Here is a 21181-nt window from a genome sequence, read left to right as displayed (position 1 = left end):
GGGGCCTTGGAGCTTTGAGGCCTTGGGGATTTGGGGCCTTGGAGCTTTGGGGCCTTGGGGATTTGGGGCCTTGGAGCTTTGAGGCCTTGGGGATTTGGGGCCTTGGAGCTTTGGGGTCTTGGGGATTTGGGACATTGGAGCTTTGGGGTCTTGGGGATTTGGGGCCTTGGGGATTTGGGGCCTTGGAGCTTTGGGGCATTGGAGCTTTGAGGCCTTGGGGATTTGGGGCATTGGAGCTTTGGGGTCTTGGGGATTTGGGGCCTTGGAGCTTTTAGGCCTTGGGGATTTGGGGCCTTGGAGCTTTGAGGCCTTGGGGATTTGGGGCCTTGGAGCTTTGAGGCCTTGGGGATTTGGGGCCTTGGAGCTTTGAGGCCTTGGGGATTTGGGGCCTTGGGGATTTGGGGCCTTGGGGATTTGGGGCCTTGGAGCTTTGGGGCCTTGGGGATTTGGGGCCTTGGAGCTTTGGGGCCTTGGGGATTTGGGGCCTTGGAGCTTTGAGGCCTTTGGGATTTGGAGCTTTGGGGTCTTGGGGATTTGGGGCTTTGTGGCCTTGGGGATTTGGGGCTTTGTGAATCTCCAGCCTTAGGAATGATTTTTTTCCTCTGAGGAGGAGGAATGAAATGCTCCCTAACCTTTCTACAGCAGCAGAACTGCCTCTTTTCCGGGGGAGTTAATGAGCCCTGATTAACTGGGGGCACGTTTGTTGAATTTCAGACCCTGTGTGCTCACCACACCTCTGCTTGCAGGACAGCTTCACCATTTCTGGGCCAGGAGAGTCTTGCAGTCTGACCTCCCCCATGGGGCAGTAGCACAGTGAATGGTGTCTGCTTGTGTGTTTTAAAGCACAGGCAGAGTGAAAGTGTGAGTTCTGACCAATGACGCGATGACACCCAAAGCTGTTACGGGCGACATAATTGGTCTGTTCCACCTCTGCCTTTCAGTGTCAGGAATGATGAAAAGTGTGTCACATTTAATTGTACGACTGTTCACCGTACAGATTCATTCACTGCTTTAAATACATTAAGAATGTGGTCTTAAAATCTGTCAGGAAATGGCTTTTTAATGGTGTCCCTTAAGGGAACAACGTGTCATGCATGTCTGATAAGAATGACTAATGAAATTAGCCAGCTTTTTGTTCTGCTTTTGTATTCTCAATTAAAATATCTTTTATGCACCTGAACAGTCAAAGCTCCAATGGGTGGTTGTTGGAGCTGTCGGTGAGGTTTTCATAGATGACACGAGGCTGCTTTGATTCCATTTCATAGAGTAAACAGATCCGTGAAGAGGAACATACTTAATTTTCTTTCTGGTGTCTTGCCAAATGGATGTTTCTAATCAGCCCCTCTTTTCTGGTCTGGTAAACAAATTCCCCTAATTTAATGACAGAAAGGTAATTGGATTGTACCTCTATAGCATAGACATCTCTGTCAGAAAGGAAAAATAAGCCTCAAAATTCCTTCCAGTCCCATCTTTTTAAATCTCAGCTGGAGAGTGAATGGCACTGGGAGATCATGCCGTGTTTTAGTATCAGAGTTTGTAGACCCAACATAAACAAAGATCATCAGAAAGTAGCTTTCACAAACTGGCCAAGGGTCTGATGTGATGCTGGTGTGAGAGATTCTTTTTTCACATGAAAATGTTTGGTCTTGGCCAGCACATTGAGCTATTTATAATGTTTGTTTTAAGACATAACATTGTTTGACTAAGTGGTCATTCTTTATTAATATCTTAAGGGAAAAACCTCATCATAGGTTACTTATGTGCTTGCCAGAGGATCCCAGATTGCTCTTGTCAGTGGGATACAAATCAGGTTTGAATGGTACCACAGACTCCCTTCATGTTTTGCAGGATTTTCTTCCTCTGCTGGTCAATGGATCATCCATCCAAATAAGCCTGATGATTCACACACTGAGAGCAGTTTTGAGTCGCCGGTTCACCCAGGTGTCGCGTGACTCCTTCAGGCTGTAGGAATCTCCCTTATGCCTGGTGAGGCGTCAGTATCTTCCTCTTGCTTTATCGTGGAGGATGTGGCAACAGGTGTGAGTTGAGGGCTCCCATCCTCGTCCTTTGGTCTCGTGGCTCTGGACATTTCTCTGTCACAGTGTTGTGCTCCCACGCGTCTCCATTTCTGTGTTCAATGTGTAATTCTGGACTCGTATCAGAGGATTTGCAGAAAGCTTAACTCCCTGGCCCACTCACAGTAATGAGTTTCATATTTCATATCTCCGCCAGGTCCCTTTCTGCGCTAAGAGGATCGATTGCTATGTCTCGCTGACTTGTTGATAAAGTGGCATTTTCATCAGTACCTTAAAGTCTGACTCCATGTCCGTGTTTATGTTTGCATGGCAGAATGTGCTTGTGTGGGGCCAAACCAATGGCTGTCTTGGGAGGGTCAGGATCTGAATGCTGATTGGTCCCATCCAACCCTTGGTCTCCATAATTTGTATGAATTATGCGTGTTCTGTTTGGTTTCACATAAGGCACCCAGATAACAGCCAAGCCAGTCCAAAACCTAATAAAAGCCACTGTTTACCAGTGATCCCAGCTCCCTGTTTCCATTGCTGCCCGACTTAGTCTCCCCCATCCCCATTTAACCTCTGCCAGAGGAACACTTTGTAATCAGATCTGTTCCTTGTTGCCGAATCCCCCTGGCTTATGGGTCGGTCTGCAGCTGGAGGCGTTCAGCTTAAGATGTCTCCAGAATGTCTACGGTGTCATCAGACATCAGAATGATATCTTTACAGATGAATTTGATGATGCCTTGCTGACTGGACCCAATACTTTGAGATCCCTGGTCTAAAGAATAAATGAGTCAGTATTTACATATGAAGCTGTACAGGTCCTAAACACTGTCCTTGTTAAACATCTGGATTTCCTTAGAGAAGCAGCTTGTTAGGATGCTCTCTGGCCTCTCTGCTGTCTGGGGGGGGGGTAATCCACAGCATGTTGCTAATTAGCATCGTTGTTTCACGGATGGCCGACGTTTTCATTGACTGTGGCGGTGTGCTCTGAAGCACAAGGCTGGCTGCAGAGGGTGCGTCTGATGAAGAGCCACTGTCTGCGTGCCCCAGTTGGGGGGTGTCCCCATTCACTGGGGGCATTTACAGCGATGGTGTGTCCTGTTTGCTGTCTCTCTACAGCGAGAGGGAGAGTGCTTTCACCTCAGTAGCGCCCCCTGCCTGAACACTGTTCTCCAGCTTGACACCAAACTGCTAATTAGCTTTACTGCTGCCAACCCCCTCCCCCCAGCTTCCTGGGGGGTGTTTCCAAGCCTGTGTTCACCACACATTAATGATATGATGTCAAAGTCTTCAACTGGGCCTCCATTGTGGAAGTGGCAGCCCCCCCCCCCCCCCCCCTCAGCAGCAGAGAGGGGCTAATGATCAGCTAATGCTAACAAGGCACAACTGGCAGGGTTGTTATAGCAACGTCACACTCCTTAAATGCTCGCCAGGCATATCTTTCTCACTGTTTTTTCATTTCAGGCACTTTCATATAAAGAGATACATCAGAAATATGAGATTTTATTACGAAGTGTTGCTGACAAAACTGAAAGCACGTTTTACGGCAATGAAGCACTTTAACCTGGTAGGTTTTGCACTGGGTGCAGCTCACTGGAATTTGGCTATTTTTAAATTACATGGAAAAGAACACTAGGAGGCACTGTGAAAGGTCAGCACAGCCTACTGCGAGCTGTATGCGTGCAGGAATTTGGCTCAAACCAAACTGGACATTATCATGAGCTGCCTGAGAGCCGCGGAATGAGGGCCCTGGGTCCGGCTCCTCAGGGGCCCGCACCGCTGTGGTCCTCAGCCCGGTGATGGCTGGGGGTATCTTGTATCCTCTTCCCGGTCAGCCTCCCCCAGAGGGAGGTATGACCTCCTCATCTTCCCAAAGGCGTAGCTGGACTTAATTGAGTCGTTGTTGAATTAATTGAGTGTGAAGAACGTAATGTCACTTCTTTGGCAAGGTGCAGCTAAGGCCGTCGGGGGTGCCTTCTGGAAGCTTCTGTCTTGGGACTCCACCCCATGAACAGACCTGTGGATGATTACTTGCTTGTTAGGCTTGCTGCTGTTTCCAGGCTGTGCCCAGTAAGCAAAGCCTTCTTCCGCTTTGGAGAGCGATAAGCCGGCCCTGGATCTCCTTCACTGGCCAGCTGCTTTGCTTGTTTGGATTCTCAGGGCCTTATATGCTGTCAGTTACAGTTCTTGGACATAAAATCGGAAGTGGCACATATCAGTATCAGCCAGTCACTCTTGCAAAAAAATCAGGAATCAGAATCGGCCAAGAAAACTGTAATCCATGCATCCCTAAGTTCGATTACCCTGAAGAATGGTTGGTCAGTTTAGTGAGGCGGGACAGAGAGCTGCTAGCCTGTTTATTTTAGAACGGTTCATTTTCTACCCTCAGACTTGATGCATGTTGGGATACTGGAGCCGCTTATGGTTATGAAGATCCTCCCGCTAAATGAAATGACATGTGTGTGAAATGGAGGAGGCCAGTGCTGCGCCGTGTTCCCTTGGAAGAAGCAGGAGGTGCCGAGTCAGTAAGGGCTGTTTAATCCGTATTAATATGCACTACAGACAGGTGGCACATCGCCTGTTTACACTTTACCCTGTTCTGGTTGAAGGATGGATGCATGGGTGGATGGACAGGTGAAGTGTTTCATAGATCAGAATAAATTCACCGGCCCCGTGGAGCTGAATCTTCTCCAGAATTTTTTTCCCTCCAAAAAAGATGATGACCCAGCATCTTGACCTGTGGATTTAAGCAAACAAATATAGATGCTTTAGAGCCTCTTTATACTCTGGGGGGAGCTCTATTTTTAGTATTGTGTGTCCTGTGGGGGTGTGATAAGCTGCAGCTTGGTGTGGGGGGGGGTCTGGGATGGTGGTGCTGTCAGCAGCAGCTGCTGGCCTGGCTATGTGCTGAAAATACTCCCTTCCTGCCCAGGTTCTATGAGCCCCCCCCCCCCCCCCCCGACTGCTCGGCCATGTCCCTAATGAAGGATCATGGCTGCCTATCAGTCTGTGTGGAACAACCCAAGATTCTTTTGGATGCACCCGGTCTGGGCTCAGACATCGACGTGTGCATACCCTACTCAGACATCGACGTGTGCATACCCTACTCAGACATCGACGTGTGCATACCCTACTCAGACATCGACGTGTGCATACCCTACTCAGACATCGACGTGTGCATACCCTACGTGGTGTGTGTGCTGTTTGGGCTGCTGTGTGTAGCGGACAATAGTTCATGATGGGGGGGGGGGGGGGGTCCGCCGTAGTCGTACTTTGTGTAAATGTGAACCAGCCGCCCTTCGCTTCGACAGGACGGCACGTTGTATTCATCTCCCTGATACTCGAACCTCAGCTTCTGTTTCCCTCCACTGAGCGTAAGGAAAAGTTGTCCTCAGGGAAATGGCTGCTGGCAGTTGTTCTCTCTGGCGGGACCGTGTGGGGGTCACGTGTGACGTGATTCCTGCCATTACAGAGAGCCAGTGTTAATCCCCAGCTGTTCGGCATGTTTAGACTGTGTGCGGTGTGATCCCTGCCATTAAAGAGAGCCAGTGCTAATCAGTGTTAGGCAGATTGCTGTGTGCTGACCATGCATGATCTGATTCCTGCCGTTACAGAGAACCAGCACTGATCCCCTGCAGTTTGCTGCATGTTGACTATGTGTGATGTGATTACGGACAGCCAGCGTTGATCCCTGGCAGTTTGCTGTATACAGACCGTGTGTGATGTTTGTCAGAAAATTAGTGAATTGAACTAGTCGGTGTGACTTAGGGGGTTAAGCCTTTCTGCTTGTAACTGGAAGGTTGCAGATTTGAATCCCATTCTTGGCAGAGTAGTCATGTCTAAATTGGGCTGTTGAGCACGACACTTAGCCTCCTGAAACGTGCTCAATGGCTGCTGGATGGATGTCTGACTTGGGCACCAAGCTTGGCTTCTACCCGTGGGTATAAAATGGAGAGCATGATGGGATATGTGAGAAATAACACATTCCATTCTCATACTTAAAAAGCTTCATTTCACTCACTCCACAGTATCCCTCACAAACTTAATGCTTCTTGACTGTTGTTTCCCTGAAATCCACTGGCTTCTTCAGTGCTCCTGAATCAGACAGATGAGCAACATTCTGATTCACTGTCTTCTTCTTCTTCCAGACCTTGGCGTCTTCAGCAGAGAGCTTCCAGATGAAGCACCAGTGGCGAGATGATTTCACGGTCAGTGCCACCTGACACCCACACTTATGGCGCCACTTGGCTCGGCATCCATATAATCTATCTATCTGTCCTTCCATCCATCCATCCATCCATCCATCCATCCATCCACCCTGTATTTGCTGGTCTTGCTGAAAACGGCACATTTTTTGTATATACAGTGGTACCCCAGAACTTGAACTTAATCCGTTCAGAACTCCTCCGGATCAAATCCTAACAAGTTCGAGTTCTGATCTAATTTTCCCCATAGGAAATAATGGAAAACCAATTAATTGATTCCCGGCCCCAAAAAATTACACGGAAATATGTTTTTTTTTAGCATTTAAACACAAAATGAGCCGGATAAAACAAGAAGAACATATACTGTACTAAACACATCTAAGCACATTTATCAAAACAGTAATTTTTCAAGTAAGAAAATAAATGTATCCAAACGCTGTGTTCTGCCCTGATCGTCCGCTCCTTCCGTGTGCCACGCCCCCTCGTTAACCCCGTGTGGAATCCCACTGTGATCAGCTGTTTCTGGTTGTTGTCATTAGTCCTCTGTATTTAGTCCACGTTTCAGTTTGTTTCCCCAGTCCGGTCATTGTATTGTCCGTCTGCGTTTTGCCTGCCTTACCTGTAATTAAACCCTGTATTCCCCGATACCCTGACGTCTGTGCCTTTGTCTCCGTTCCGTCCCTGCTGGGCATGACAATATTATTATAATTAAATGTATTCATGGTTTATTATTAATAAAATAATTAATAATAATTTAATAATTATTAAAATAATTAATAAGAATTATCATTGTCTAAATGTTTTTTTACTGTCTAAATATATGTATTCAGCTAGTGTAAACATGCATGACGCTATTGCAGCGAATGCGAGGCTGAGACTGAAGCTTTACCCTTTGTTTCCGCTGAGAGACGTGCCGCGTGACTCATTTCTCCCACACGTAAAAGTAATCTTAGGTCGGCATTCACGGTTTGACTTCTGAGATTCAGATCGAGTTCTAGGTAAAAAAAAATTTCAAACTGGTTGGTTCAACTTTTAAGAAATTCAAGTTATAATGAGTTTGAGAACTGAGGTACCACTGTACCTCTGGCAGTGAATGTGTGATTACTTTCACATGCCAATCTCTGGATTGTTAAGCTTTGAAATAAATTATCCCAGCTCTCTGTCGCCGGTGGGGGGGGGGGGGGGAGGTTATTGACATGAGATGTTGGATCTCCCAGGGTGCAGCCTTGAGTGGCGTTTTTTAATGTGTTCGTAAACAGTTCGTTTTCACTGGCGGCCCTCTTCTGCATGTCTGTCATAACTGCATAATGACTATCTTGGATTCCTTCACTTCTCTCTTTATCCTGGTAGTTTCTTGTATGAACGGCATAATTACAGGCATCTGTTGTAATTAAGTTTTTATAAATTAAAGTTTTTACTTTATGAAATGTCATACTATTTTGGGGAATCAAAAAGAAAGAGATGACACTCTGGAGTGATGATCTGTGTAGTTCCTGAAGCATTTCACAGCCTTTTATCGGGAAGCTTAGGTAATTGACAAACTTTACAGCAAAGACACTTCTTTGGCCTGGACATCATGTAAAACTGGATTTGTCCTCCACACGGTCAAGTCTGGGAAGCAGACATTTTGAGGAATGCTGTGTGGTCCTCTATAGCTGATCACCTGCTCAGATCTTTGTCATGTCAGAACTAGATGCAGGACTCAGGATTTCATTAGACGTGTTTTCACAGCAGTGTGTTTGCATTTAAGGTGGCATAGTGTGTTATAGGCATCCCGAAGCCATCTCCCCCCGCATTGCCTGTCTGTTCTTCTCCAGTTTCTTCACAGCCAACATGGGCTGCATGAAAGCCCTGATTTGAAAGGTTCCTCTTTTTTGTGTAAAAATGTCGAGTCTTTTCAGCTTGATATCTTCCTGTTTCTGCTTCTGTAAGTGACTGCAAAGCTAATTAAATTACTAATCAATGTCTTTTTCTTTTTCAGGATGATATTGTTTATTATAATGCAAAAGACGACGTAAGTACCGTTTGTTTCTATATGAATTTGTGCATACAGTTTCTGAATCTCATGGCAGACTCTGTGCAGCCTTTTGCATGTAATGGAGTAGGGCGAAGCTTCCCTGTATCCGGCGATATGCCAGTCACTGACCCAGGTTGGTCACCACATCTGTCTCTGTCACCGCCGGCTCAGGATGGAGTGCCCAGTGGTGAGCAGATGAAGTGCCTGACAAAACAAGAGCATTTCCAAGTGATTATGCGCAGAAGATTAAAGGTCAAACAGCAACAAACAGGGTCTCTTTCCCTTTGAACACATTAGGGTTAAACCTAAGATGACTATTTGTGCTTAAACCTCAACCTGAGGGGCCACCAAGCCCAGTTCGGAGGGGCATAGTGTTCATCCAGGTGCTGGGGTGTTCTGCTCAAAGCTTGAGAAGATAAAAATTCATTGTCCTCTCTGAGTTTCCCAGAATGGTTATTTCTCATTTTATCGGCTGTATTTTTTAATTAAAATCTCTGAAATCCCGATAGAGCTGAATCTAATGCATTTTACGGCTGAGCTGATGTGATTGTGGCGATGCGCTTGCTCTGAGACTGAATCCTGCCTGTCTGAGAATTAATCCTGGAGGGGTATGAAGATGGATCAGGGTGTAATCCTGCTCCTCAACTTCTCCACAGACACAACTACATTTGTTCCTTGCATAAAATGTCAGTCTGGTTCTAATCGACACTTCTGGTTGTCTAAAAAAACGCAGCTTGCAGTCAAGCAGCCCCTGGCCGCCTTTCGGTGAAGCTTCCCAATGTTCACGTGTTTCCTCTGCACCATTAGAATATGTTATAAGAACAAGGTGGGAATTTGTGAAGACCATACAGGACATTCAGGCAAGAGGAGGCCAATTACATCTCAAGCTGAAGTTAATTACAAATGCCACCCCCCCCCGTTGAGAATAATGTTCCCCATTATAAGGTGTCCACCTACATTGGAATCCCATAAGTGCTCCTCAAACCCCTGCAGCCTCGCTGTGGACTAATCGTCAGTGACACCTATCCGGACAACATCACTTTCCGGTCACGGCTCGCTGATACACTGTTGATTCCACCTTGTTTTGTATTTTGAGCATGGACACCCCCCCCCGCACCCCCCACAGTCTCCTGTGCCTTGACACTCCTTCTCCATCCACAGGTCACATCCAATGACACCTCCAAAAGCAGGATCAAGCCGGAGTTCCAGGAGGACCCAATGTTCAAACGGCCAATCTCCTACAACCACACGGCGGTCCACATCCCCACAGACATCTACGAGGGCTGTGAGTGCTGCCGATGACCTCTCTGGCTTTCTGGACCTCATGTCTCTGCTCAGAGAGGCACATTTAATGAGTGTGATGGTGCTTCATTAATCCTATCTACAGTACCTGATCTGTCTATTCTGTTTTAATAACCACCGAACTAGCCCTGGTCTCTGATGATGTTAGACTTGGGTGAATATTCTGATATACAATAAGCCATAATGGAGTACACATCTGTACATGGAGTGCACATCTGTACATGGAGTGCACATCTGTACATGGAGTGCACATCTGTTCTCATCAACGTCATTTCAGAAAAATGGCGATTTACTGAACAGTGAAATAATACAGTGATGTAATACAGTGCTGACATACGCTGGATATTGAAAGGCCAGCCAGATATAAATAAGGGCAGTTCTTTACCCCTCAAAAGGCCATTTATTTATCCATTAATTCTTCTGTTTTAGTGTTTTGCTGTGGTTTCACTTAGACCCAAATATTTTAGGCAGGCATCGCATCGAAGTGAGGAGTTTGGTATCGTTACAACACTAGTGGGTAGTGACCCTAGTGGCTGGTCTATGTAGATGCCTGTGTGCCGCAGTGAACAGTGAACATGCACATGCAGTGAACGGAGAACATGCACATGCAGTGAATGGAGAACATGCACATGCAGTGAATGGAGAACATGCACATGCAGTGTCCGTATCGCTCACAGTCTTGACATCTGGCACTGACTGTTCCCACGGCAAGTTATTTTTGGATTTTCCTTTCGTTCCCTGAGACCCATTTGCCTGAATTGCCCATGGCCAAATAGCCCCAGGCAGGAATCTTTATGGTACTGCATGACCGGAGTATGGAGGAGCAAGACATCTTTCCAAGCGCTGCGTGTTGCGTTTTTGTGTTTAATATCTCTCTTTGCTTATCTTACTGTTGAAAATCTCCCTCTCTCCAGCTGCAAAAATATGGTATAAATGTGTTACCGCAAGTGGCCCAAGGCATAGAGCATCATAGCATAGTGTACAGTAGCATAGTGCAGTGTGTGGATTTAATATTAAAGCACTGAATATGTCTGAGGGGATATAAACTGCATGGTTTCCTTGGCAGACCTGTGAGCTCATTAAGTTACTTGAGACAATTAAGTATGCTGAAGTGAGTTCAATAGGAAGTGTGACAGCATAGGCTCAAAATGCTTTGTTCTGCAATAAGCAAGTAATTGTAATGTGTGTGTGTGTGTGTGTGTGTGTGTGAATTATGTTTTTATTACATTGTGGGGACCAAATGTCCCCCACACCATTGTAGGGGTCAGGAACTTAGGCTGCTGTGAACAGAACCTTTTCTCCTGACTCCCTGGAGCACTGAGAACATCACCAGTGATCCGATCGTCCTTTGGTAGATGCTGATAATGTCAGTGCATTTTTACTGCTACTGGTGGCAGGGAACCATTTTTTACATTTCAAGTGAATGGAAATAGTCTCTAAAGACCTGTTTGTATAGTAATAGTAAGGGCTTTAGGGCTGCTGAAATCTAGAGAGCACATGTGGTACAATTATTACTATTATTTTAATATCCAGCCATCCATCCATCCTACCAGTTTTTATAACTCCTTACCCAATCCAGTGCGAACATTAAGTTGCATGTTTCTGTACAATCGATGGAAACGGGAGGATCTGCCACAGGGTGAACATGCCAACTGCACACACACAGAGCAGCGGCGTGCCATGACAGCGCTGCCAGCTGTGCCAATGTGCCCCCTCGATACTAGGTCTGCATGACATGGGATGTTAATACTGACATGGCATTTCATGCACATGCAACTGTCATCGCAAGGGGCCCAATAGGTTGATGGACATTGGCGTACTTCATGTATATTGTATATAAAATATTTCATATATTTATTGATGTATCTCACATATCTATCCAGACTGATCATTACTCATATCTAAGTCAAATTCCATACATTTATATTCTCCTTTGTATGCAGTCTAATGTAACTGTACTATTTGCACCCACTGTCTATTGCACCTTACTCTAATATTTGCACGAGAAGGAAAATGTTAATCAGTGCATTTTAGTAATCGAGTTTAATGGCATAATTATGACATACAGTATCTGGCTATTGTTAAGCTATAGCTATATTGTTAAGTCAATTACATAAAATCCAATTGAAATTTCATTTCATTATGTTATCACGGGTGTCACTGTCTACCTCAGGACCCCACTCGTCAAGGTCCTTCAATGGGGATTCATGGAATAAACACTGCATCTGCTCTTCCTGCACGCCCTGGGACGCCCTCGGCGAGTTGCCGCCCTGGGCGGCTGCCCGTGTTTCCCCTACAGCCAGTGCATTACCAGTCATGATACAGAGTTAGTTCACTTCATATCTTTCACTTCATACACATCTCTTAACCAGTTATTGTGGATTATGCCCAATATTCTTAATGTCTTCCCTGTGCTGTCTTTTGGAAGACTGCCCTAAATAGTTAAATTAAATACGTCTTATTTCTCCATATGAAAAAGCAGCATAAAGGCCACTGAGGACTTCAAAGCCCAGCCAGTGTGCTCCATGTCATTAGAATATGGTGCTATTGGAGAGCTTCCTTACAAGTGTCACCACTTACTGTAATGGCAGACATTTCTTTTAAGTGGACTCCTGGGCCTAATTGTAAATGCTCCTTTCTGGGATAATACTGTACGCTTCCTTCTGATTTGCTGTCCAGCCACTGATCTCGCTGTCCACATATATCTAATACATCAGCAGAGGATTCGGTATATTTAGATATTTGCACTTGGGACTTAAATTTATATCTCACACGTGACACAGCTGAACTGCTTTGATAGTAAAACTATGAGAAGAGGGGAGAGCTTTCAGGCAGTGACCCCAGTGGGGGGGGGGGGGTACACTGGGCATCGGGGACAGGGAATTGAATTGAGAATTCATTTGGTGAATGGCATTGTTACCGAGTGAGTTTTCTCCTGCCCCGTCTAGCGCGCTCGTCCTGCGGCTGCGGGTTTTCTCCTGCCCCGTCTAGCGCGCTCGTCCTGCGGCTGCGGTTTTTCTCCTGCCCCGTCAAGCGCGCTCGTCCTGCGGCTGCGGTTTTTCTCCTGCCCCGTCTAGCGCGCTCGTCCTGCGGCTGCGGGTTTTCTCCTGCCCCGTCTAGCGCGCTCGTCCTGCGGCTGCGGGTTTTCTCCTGCCCCGTCAAGCGCGCTCGTCCTGCGGCTGCGGTTTTTCTTCTGCCCCGTCTAGCGCGCTCGTCCTGCGGCTGCTTTATTTTGGTGCCACCATGAGCAAAGATGCTGTGATAATCTGTTTCTATAAGAAAACCAGAGTCCAGTGAAGAGAGGTGTCACCTGGGAAGTCACGCGGATCTGCAGACGTGAAGCATGAGCTGGAGCCTGGAGCTCGTGAGGAGCGTGCATGAGGGAGGGTGGGGTACGTGTGTGTGATCCCAGAGACGCAGAGGAGACAGCCCCCCCACCAACCTAAATATAACCTAAATAGTTGTAAATATATACAAAAGCAGAGTCCTGGTACCAGAGGTTGTTGCTTACGGCCGTTTCTCATCGGTGCCTTTAATCTCGGGAGCCACAGCGGAGCTGCGAGGCTGAAGCAGCTGCTGCTTTTCCAGGGTCCCCTGGCTGTTAAAAGTGGGTGTAAATTCACAGCCGCATCAGCAGAACTCGCCGTCACCATCGCCACGTCTGTCTGCCACGGCCCCTTTGGGTTTATCTGACTGGGACATTTACGTCGCCACCCGTCACCCCGGGAGGGATCCCGATAGAAACAGAAACGTGGGTCCAAATGGATCTGCTCAGACATTGGCTAGATATTCCACCTTTTCTTCAGCAGCTCTGTCTTCCTCTATTTGTATTTCTGACTAATGAAAGCACTGCTCGTGGCTCACTTTCGCACTTTTCAGCCGTGGTATTTACTCAGTTAGAGCCGGGCTCCAGACCTCTCTGTAATCACTGGCACTGCATCAGCACTGTACCCTGCATCCATCTCGCACTGCCATCGCACATAGTGCCTCACTCAGATCATGCCTTTATTTATTCGTAATTTTGTTTTTGCATTTTCGGGGGAACAGTGTGTGACAGAATTCCTGGATACAGGCCGGGTTCCAGCTTTGAATTGTTGGCTGTGATTATCTGGGTGGGGTGACTTAAAAGCTTGCTGAGCGGACGGGGTGTCCATAGATCGATCGAATTTAATCCCCTTGACTGGTCCATTTTCCCTCAGGTGGAGTGTGTGGGCTGAGCTTATGAAAGGGCCCCCACAGGCCCCCACTGAGCCCTCACCACACCCCCACAGGCCCCCACTGAGCCCTCACCACAGCCCCACACACCCCCATTGGTTCATAAGAACATAAGAAATATACAAACGAGAGGAGGCCATTCGGCCCATCGAGCTCACTTGGGGAGAACTTAACTAATAGCTCAGAGTTGTTAAAATCTTATCTAGCTCTGATTTAAAGGAACCCAAGGATTCAGCTTGCACTACGTTATCAGGAAGACTATTCCATACTCTGACTATACGCTGTGTAAAGAAGTGCTTCCTTAAATCCAGTTTGAAATGTTCTCCCGCTAATTTCCACCTATGGCCACGAGTTCTTGTATTTGAACTAATGCTGAAGTAACTATTCGGTTGAACAGCATCCAAACCTGTTAGAATCTTATAGACCTGGATCATGTCCCCCCTCAGTCTCCTTTGCTTGAGGCTGAACAGATTTAGCTCAAATAACCTTTCCTCGTATGACATTCCTCTAAGACCAGGAATCATTCTTGTGGCCCTACGCTGCACCTTTTCTAAGGCCGCTATGTCCTTTTTAAGATATGGTGACCAAACCTGTACACAATATTCTAGGTGAGGTCTCACCAAGGAATTGTATAATCTTAGCATTACCTCCTTTGACTTAAACTCCACACATCTGGAGATATACCCCAACATCCTATTGGCCTTTTTTATTGCTTCCCCGCACTGGCGAGAATGAGACATGGAAGCATCAACATACACACCAAGGTCTTTCTCATAATCAGCTACCTTTATTTCAGTAGGTCCCATAAAATACCTGTACTTTATATTTCTGCTCCCTACATGGAGTACCTTACATTTGTCTATGTTAAATTTCATCTGCCAGGTGTCAGCCCAGTCACTAATTAAATTAAGATCCCGCTGTAGCTGCTGAGCCGCTAGTTCAGTATCTGCTACACCACCCACCTTGGTGTCATCTGCAAATTTCACCAGTTTACTGTATATATTGGTGTCTATATCATTTATGTAAATAAGGAACAAAAGTGGTCCTAAAATTGAACCCTGCGGTACCCCACTATGAACGCAGGCCCACTGTGACATCGAGCCTCTTATAACTACTCGCTGCTTCCTATCCGTTAACCAGTTATCAATCCAAGTCGCTACAGTTCCTAAAATACCTGTCGCTTTGAGTTTAAGTGAGAGCCTCTTGTGGGGAACAACATCAAAAGCCTTTTGGAAATCTAAATAGTAGAATAGTAGGTTCGTTGGTGTCACATCACCAAGATTCCTCTTTCTCCTTGGGTTTCTCCAGCCACCATCGTGCTGAATGAGCTGAACTGGACGGAAGCCCTGGACGACGTCTTCCGGAAGAACCGGGAGGAGGACCCCACGCTGCTCTGGCAGGTTTTCGGCAGCGCTACTGGCCTGGCACGCTTCTACCCAGGTGAGATCCTGCTGGCAGAAAGCAGCGGTGATCTGGTGTGACCCCTCACCTTAGGGAGATACAGGCAGATTGGGATGTGTCATTTGTCACCTGGCTTTGGAAAGTACTGCTGTTAATTTATTCACATGGCTGCTAGTCATCATCATGTAAGCACACTGGTTATTCTGGCAGCCTGGTAACAGTTTTATATTACTGTGCACTAATTTTCCTCGACTTTCTAAATACGTTTATTGTGTGTGACTTTTTTCCTCAAAACTAAACAGTTATTCTTATCAGCATAACTTTCCTTGGTTTTCAACACGCCTGTCTGTTCACGGTTTCTATGGTAACTTCCATGTTTTGCACAAGGGACTTTCAGGATACACCATTACATACCTTGGGTGTTTAGTGACCTGACATTGTGTGTGTGTGTGTGTGTGTATGTATATATATATATATATATATATATGTGTGTGTATGTTCATGTGACGTCCCAGGTGGTCAGCCCCCCTGCCCCCCCCCCCCCCCCCCAGGCACAGGTCCTGCGTGAACTGTGTGATTTCTAGTGTCATGAAATTAATACACAACTGCAGTTTTGGTTTGCCAAAGCAGATCAATTCACAATTTCCTTGATTTACATTTTCTGTGGTGCATAAAGGTTCAGGAAGGGACCCAGCTGGGGGTCTGTGAAAAGGGACCCCAGTCAACAGCAAAGTCTTTCTTTTTGCAGCATCTCCATGGATAGAAACCGACGAAACACCCGGGAAGATCGACCTGTACGACGTCCGCCGTAGGCCATGGTGAGTGATCCCTGTCCTGCAGACTTCCCGGTCATATACACCTCTCTCTCTGCTCTTCATACCTCCTTGTCCTGTAGCCCCCTTGTTCGGCAGACCTCCTTGCTCTGCAGACCTCTCTGTCCTGTAGACCTCCCTGCTGTGTAGACCTCCCTGCTTTGTAGACCTCCATGCCCTGTAATCCCCCCTCTCCTGCAGACCTCTCTGCTCTGTGACGCTCCCTGCCCAAGCTTGTGTAGTTTTTCAGACGTAAGCTGCACCTGCCATCTTGGCTGACCAGGTTTTATTTTTCCTCTTCTAAGGTACATACAGGGTGCAGCTTCTCCGAAGGACATGCTGATTCTCGTAGACGCGTAAGTGACATACCTTAGACCAGGGATGATGAAAATTAGTCTTCAGTCAAGCCATATGGTTTATTAACAACTATGATGGAGCCTGTCAACTGAGCCCTACAGAATATCTTAAATCAGAATAAAGTAACTCAGATGCATAGGCACACACAAGCCTGTATGTTAACAACATATCAACATATTGTTTGAAAATACCAGCAAACTACTGTATACCGTGGTGTAATATAAAAATCACACAAGAGATATAAAGGAACTGCAGCATGAACTATGAGCCATCTGATTTTAAAATGCACATAATACGGCACACAGCATAAAACAGAAAGAAGCGCTGAAGACAGACACAGACGTTCATCAGTACTGATGGCAGTCGGCTTCGGAAAGAGCACATAATTCATGCTGGATACTCATTTCAGCCGGATATCCAGCTCACCCATGATTTACATTTCTCCCATTTACTGTTTCTAGCTCCTCCTAGTGGTCAGGCAGCATAGTGTGCTAGTCTTAATTTCAAAGTGTTTTTAATTTGTTTGTTTATAAAAAATACTTTTAATATTCGTGCACAGCAAGTGGCCAGGAAAAATTGAGGTTGGGGGGGGGGGGGGGGGGGGGTGGGCAATGCAGTCATCTACCCCTGCTTTAAACCTTTAGACCTCACCTTCTCAAAACGAAATCCATCGGGTCAACATGACCACCTGAGTACATCGAGTCATGGAAAGGGAACTATTTTCAGCGACGGTGTTTCCACTCAGACCACACTTGGCACAACCCCGGGGCAAGCAGGGAGCCCCAGAAACAGCAAGGCCGCCTCTGTGTTTGTAACGGAATCGGGGAAACCAGAACATCTATCCAGTGGCACTGCATGCAAACGCCTCGCAGTCTGCTGTGTAAACATGTGGGTGCAGAGACACATGGTACATGGGCTACATTTCTGCTGTTCTGTGACCATTTTGGGCAGCTAACAAGAGCAACATTTTATATGTAGTGCTTTGGTTAATGTTGGTTAATGAGCTCTGAGCGTTTCCCCTCTCGGTCTCAGTGTAGATATATGCGTTTCACTGCTGGGACATGAGGCAGGATGACCTTCATCCTGTATCCCAATTAAAGCTGGACAAAATGGGATCTGTGGCATCTGGCCAAGACCAGATGAGAATGAGAAAAATGAAAATCGATGCCGGCCTCTCGACTGCAGCATCTTACTGATTATTAGTGAGCTCTGTTTGAGAACCACAGTAGCTGGAGTCCACATGCCTTAGTGACGATATGAAGACCCTTCACATTGCAAGCCTTTGGTATGGAGAAAGAATGCTAAATGATGACAATAAACTGTAACAGTGCAGAGAATGTAAGGGAAAGTACCGCATGGAATTCCGTAGTAACAACTCTGTAATAAATAGTGTTGCACAGGGGGTTGTATGGTAAAGCACAGTATCACAGTGGGCTGTACAGTGAAACTTAGTCTCACACAATAGTCGGTATGATAATAAACATTATTACACAGCAGGTTGTATAGTTATACACAGTATCACAGTGGGCGGTACAGTGAAACATAGTCTCATATAGTAGTTTGTACAGTTATAAACAGTATTACACAGTCGGTTGTGCAGTGATAAATAGCATTGTACAGTGGGTGGCGCAGTAATAAATAGTATTGCACAGGGGGTTGAACAGTAATATGCAGTATTGCTCAGTGACTTGTACAGTGACAAATAGTTTCACAGTAGGTTGTACAGTAATAAAAAGTATTGCACAGTGGGCAGTGCAGTAATAAACAATATTGCACAGTGGGCAGTGCAGTAATAAACAATATTGCACAGTGGGCTGTACAGTAATAAATAGTATTACACTGTGGGTATTGCGGTTCCGGCCCGCTCAGAGCCGCTGCCACTGGGTGACTCATTGTCAAGCTGAATGGCCTTATATAGTGCTCCGTGGAGCAGTCTGACTTTGCCTTAAGCTCTGGATGTGTTGGGCTGGTTGTAACTTTTTTAGGCTTCTGCAGAGATAATTTAGTGTGTTATGAAGGTTTCTTTCCACGTGTAACCTAGATGTTGGCTGTGTCCCTCTGTAAATCCCCTGGAGCGTCGCTCTGCTGCAGTGTCTCCGGTCCCAGCTGGGTCTCCTCCAGGTTAATGGGCCTCTCCTCTAAACTCTACAGCCAGGCCTAGGAATAGCTCACCAGCATCACTCCTGTCATCTTGCCGAAGCGCAGTTTGTTTGTCTGTTCTGTTTCTGTTTTCATTCTTTATAGTCGGCAGTGAGATGTTCTCAGAATTACTCATATTTCACACAGTGGAGTATGAAAGCACTTCTGTATGTTTGTCACTTCAGTGAAATTAAATGCCTCCAATTAAGTAATGAAATATTGACAATGACACCAAGAGCCACGCAGCCTTACAGTTCTGACAGTTATTGTTGTATCTGTAGAAAACACATACAGTGTATAACAGTATATAACCTGTATACAATTGGGAGATCATATAGGCCTATGTGTGCCGAAAATATGATTACTTGTACATTACTTGTATATGTTACCTTTATATACTGTATTTGTAAGAGTACATATCCTGTATATCACTTGTATATTAGAGTATATAACCGGAGACTGACCTGCATATTAGAGTATATAACCGGAGACTGACCTGCATATTAGAGTATATAACCTGAGACTGACCTATATATTAGAGTATGTAACCGGAGACTGACCTGCATATTAGAGTATATAACCGGAGACTGACCTGCATATTAGAGTATGTAACCGGATACTGACCTGCATATTAGAGTATATAACCTGAGAATGACTGTAACCTGCATGTGCTGCCTGGCTTGACACTCTTCCTGTTCGAATGACCTTCAACAGGAGTGGCAGTGTGTCTGGTCTGACCCTCAAGCTGATCAGAACCTCGGTCAGCGAGATGCTGGAGACCCTGTCAGATGATGACTACGTCAATGTGGCCTACGTGAGTTTCTCCTTGGCGCGCTGTTACTGTGAGACGTATTAGTCCAACCTCCTGGTTTCTCTGTGGGACGTGTGAAGTCGCATGAAAATTTGCTCTTCGGCTGAACTGATGTAATGAAAGGGTCTGTACAATAATGTACAATGTATTTTAGTATTACTGTATTTAATGTTGGTAATGTCTTACTGTGTGTAATGTATCAATTAAACTTCATGTACACAAAAATCACGCTACAGTATGTGTGAGGTGGCGTTATCCGCAGTTTTGTCTGTCTGCGGTAGGGCTTTTGAACATATCAATCGGGGTTGCAGTATACTTTATTTTTATTGTTATGTCATGATCGGGGCTGTGTAGTTAGGAGTCCTAAAATTAGGAGAGTTTATTTAAGATTTTGGGAAGTCAGGAAGCTTCTGCAATACACATTTCCCATGTTAAGTTTGGTTAAGAAGAACAACTTAGGAACTGTTCATCTGATTCTAACCCTAGTTGCGATTGTTACCAAACACTTCAGATAGGATCTGCAGATTAGGAAGTGTCTGTAATGCAACCCCTGGACGGAATACACACAATGCAGTTATAAATGAGAATTCAGTCGACTAGGTGAGATCGATCTCTTGTGTAACCAATCAGATTTGGCAGTTTTGCTTAGAGTCCACCCACTGACTTTAATGTAATTTACATAATTATTTACATGACAGTTATTGAATATTGTCACAAATGGCCCTCCATACCTCTGGGCAAAGTGGGCCCCTTACGTATCAAAGGGAAGGAGTCCTCGGAACAGGTTCCATACACGTGAAGGATACTTCCCTGGGGGCCAGAGGTTTGTTCTAAAAGGGGAGACGGGTCATTAATAATGATATATGGATCTGACTCAAGTCATCTGTTTGAAAGTACATTTTAATGAAATCACTGCCTTTGTATCTGGTGAGCTGGACTGGCATTCCATAATCCTATAACTGGGAGTCTGCGACATGGGGACCAATTTCCAAATTTCTGTAAGATAAATCCTTGGCCTGTCAATTCATTTTTAATATTGAAATATTGGGCAGTTACTTTTCTCTCTACCTCTGAAATGTGTTATTGTTACTCTGTTAATGAGCTAAATTCTGAAATCCATCCAAGAATCATAAAACTTAATTTGAATGAATTTATGCCTGAAATGCAGTTTTTTCTTTAATGAATGTGACATGTCAACATTCTTTTCACTGAAATGCCTTGCTAATAAATGTAGTTCTCCAGAAGACCCTCTAGGGGGCAGTGGTCCTGCATGTTTGTGGAGGTTACGTTAATCCTGTCATCTTTGCGACTCTAGTTCTGCTTCTCATGTCATGGCCTCTTACACCAGCATGCTGTGAATTAGATGCTCGCAGACTCAGGAGGATGTGGGTATCCATGGTTACACCCCATATTGGTGTGACGTTCACCTGAGAGGCAAATGGACAGCAAGAGCTGACAAAGGCCTTACTAGTAATATGTCAGGATTACAAAGGTCTGCAATATGCCGGATCACAGCCAGGGGGTAAAATGCCTCATTAGATTCCCAGTTTTTAATCAGCAGATGTTTTTGTATAAAGCATCATAGGTTTTTTTTGGTTTTTTTGAGAAAGCTGGGCAGCCAGTCTTTGAAGCAAATGAGGTTAAGGGCCTTGCTCAGGGGCCCAATGGTGACATCACTCTGTTGACCCTGGAATTTGAACCAACGACCTTCTGATTACAGGCACAGCATCCTAACATTGCCTGTGAAAGGGAGGCTTGACTTCAGATAAGAGATTGACTGGGTCATTGGTCCCCATGAGGTCCATGCTGATTCGTCTTCTTATCTCTTTGTCTCTGTCTGCACATCAGGTTGTGATGCCTCTTTGTTCTGGTGTCATATGGGAGGGGGGGGGGGAGGTGGC

The 21181-nt window shown here is 45.7% G+C and overlaps 1 protein-coding gene across 1 annotated transcript in view; it reads left to right on the top strand.

Moving 5' to 3' along the window:
- The window catches only part of LOC111846161 (voltage-dependent calcium channel subunit alpha-2/delta-1), an 84340-nt gene that overhangs the window by 22687 nt on the left and 40472 nt on the right, over positions 1-21181 (top strand). Inside the window, exons 4-10 of the mRNA XM_072709307.1 lie at positions 6170-6229; positions 8208-8240; positions 9405-9528; positions 15069-15200; positions 15910-15979; positions 16279-16329; positions 19184-19283. Of these exons, the coding sequence (XP_072565408.1) occupies positions 6170-6229; positions 8208-8240; positions 9405-9528; positions 15069-15200; positions 15910-15979; positions 16279-16329; positions 19184-19283 (570 nt within the window). The remainder of the gene's footprint in view (positions 1-6169; positions 6230-8207; positions 8241-9404; positions 9529-15068; positions 15201-15909; positions 15980-16278; positions 16330-19183; positions 19284-21181) is intronic.

This window comes from Paramormyrops kingsleyae, chromosome 3, assembly GCF_048594095.1.
Source record: "Paramormyrops kingsleyae isolate MSU_618 chromosome 3, PKINGS_0.4, whole genome shotgun sequence".
Lineage (NCBI taxonomy): Eukaryota > Metazoa > Chordata > Actinopteri > Osteoglossiformes > Mormyridae > Paramormyrops > Paramormyrops kingsleyae.
The sequence above is the reverse complement of the archived record's forward strand: the minus strand, read 5'-3'. Positions and strand labels throughout refer to the sequence as shown.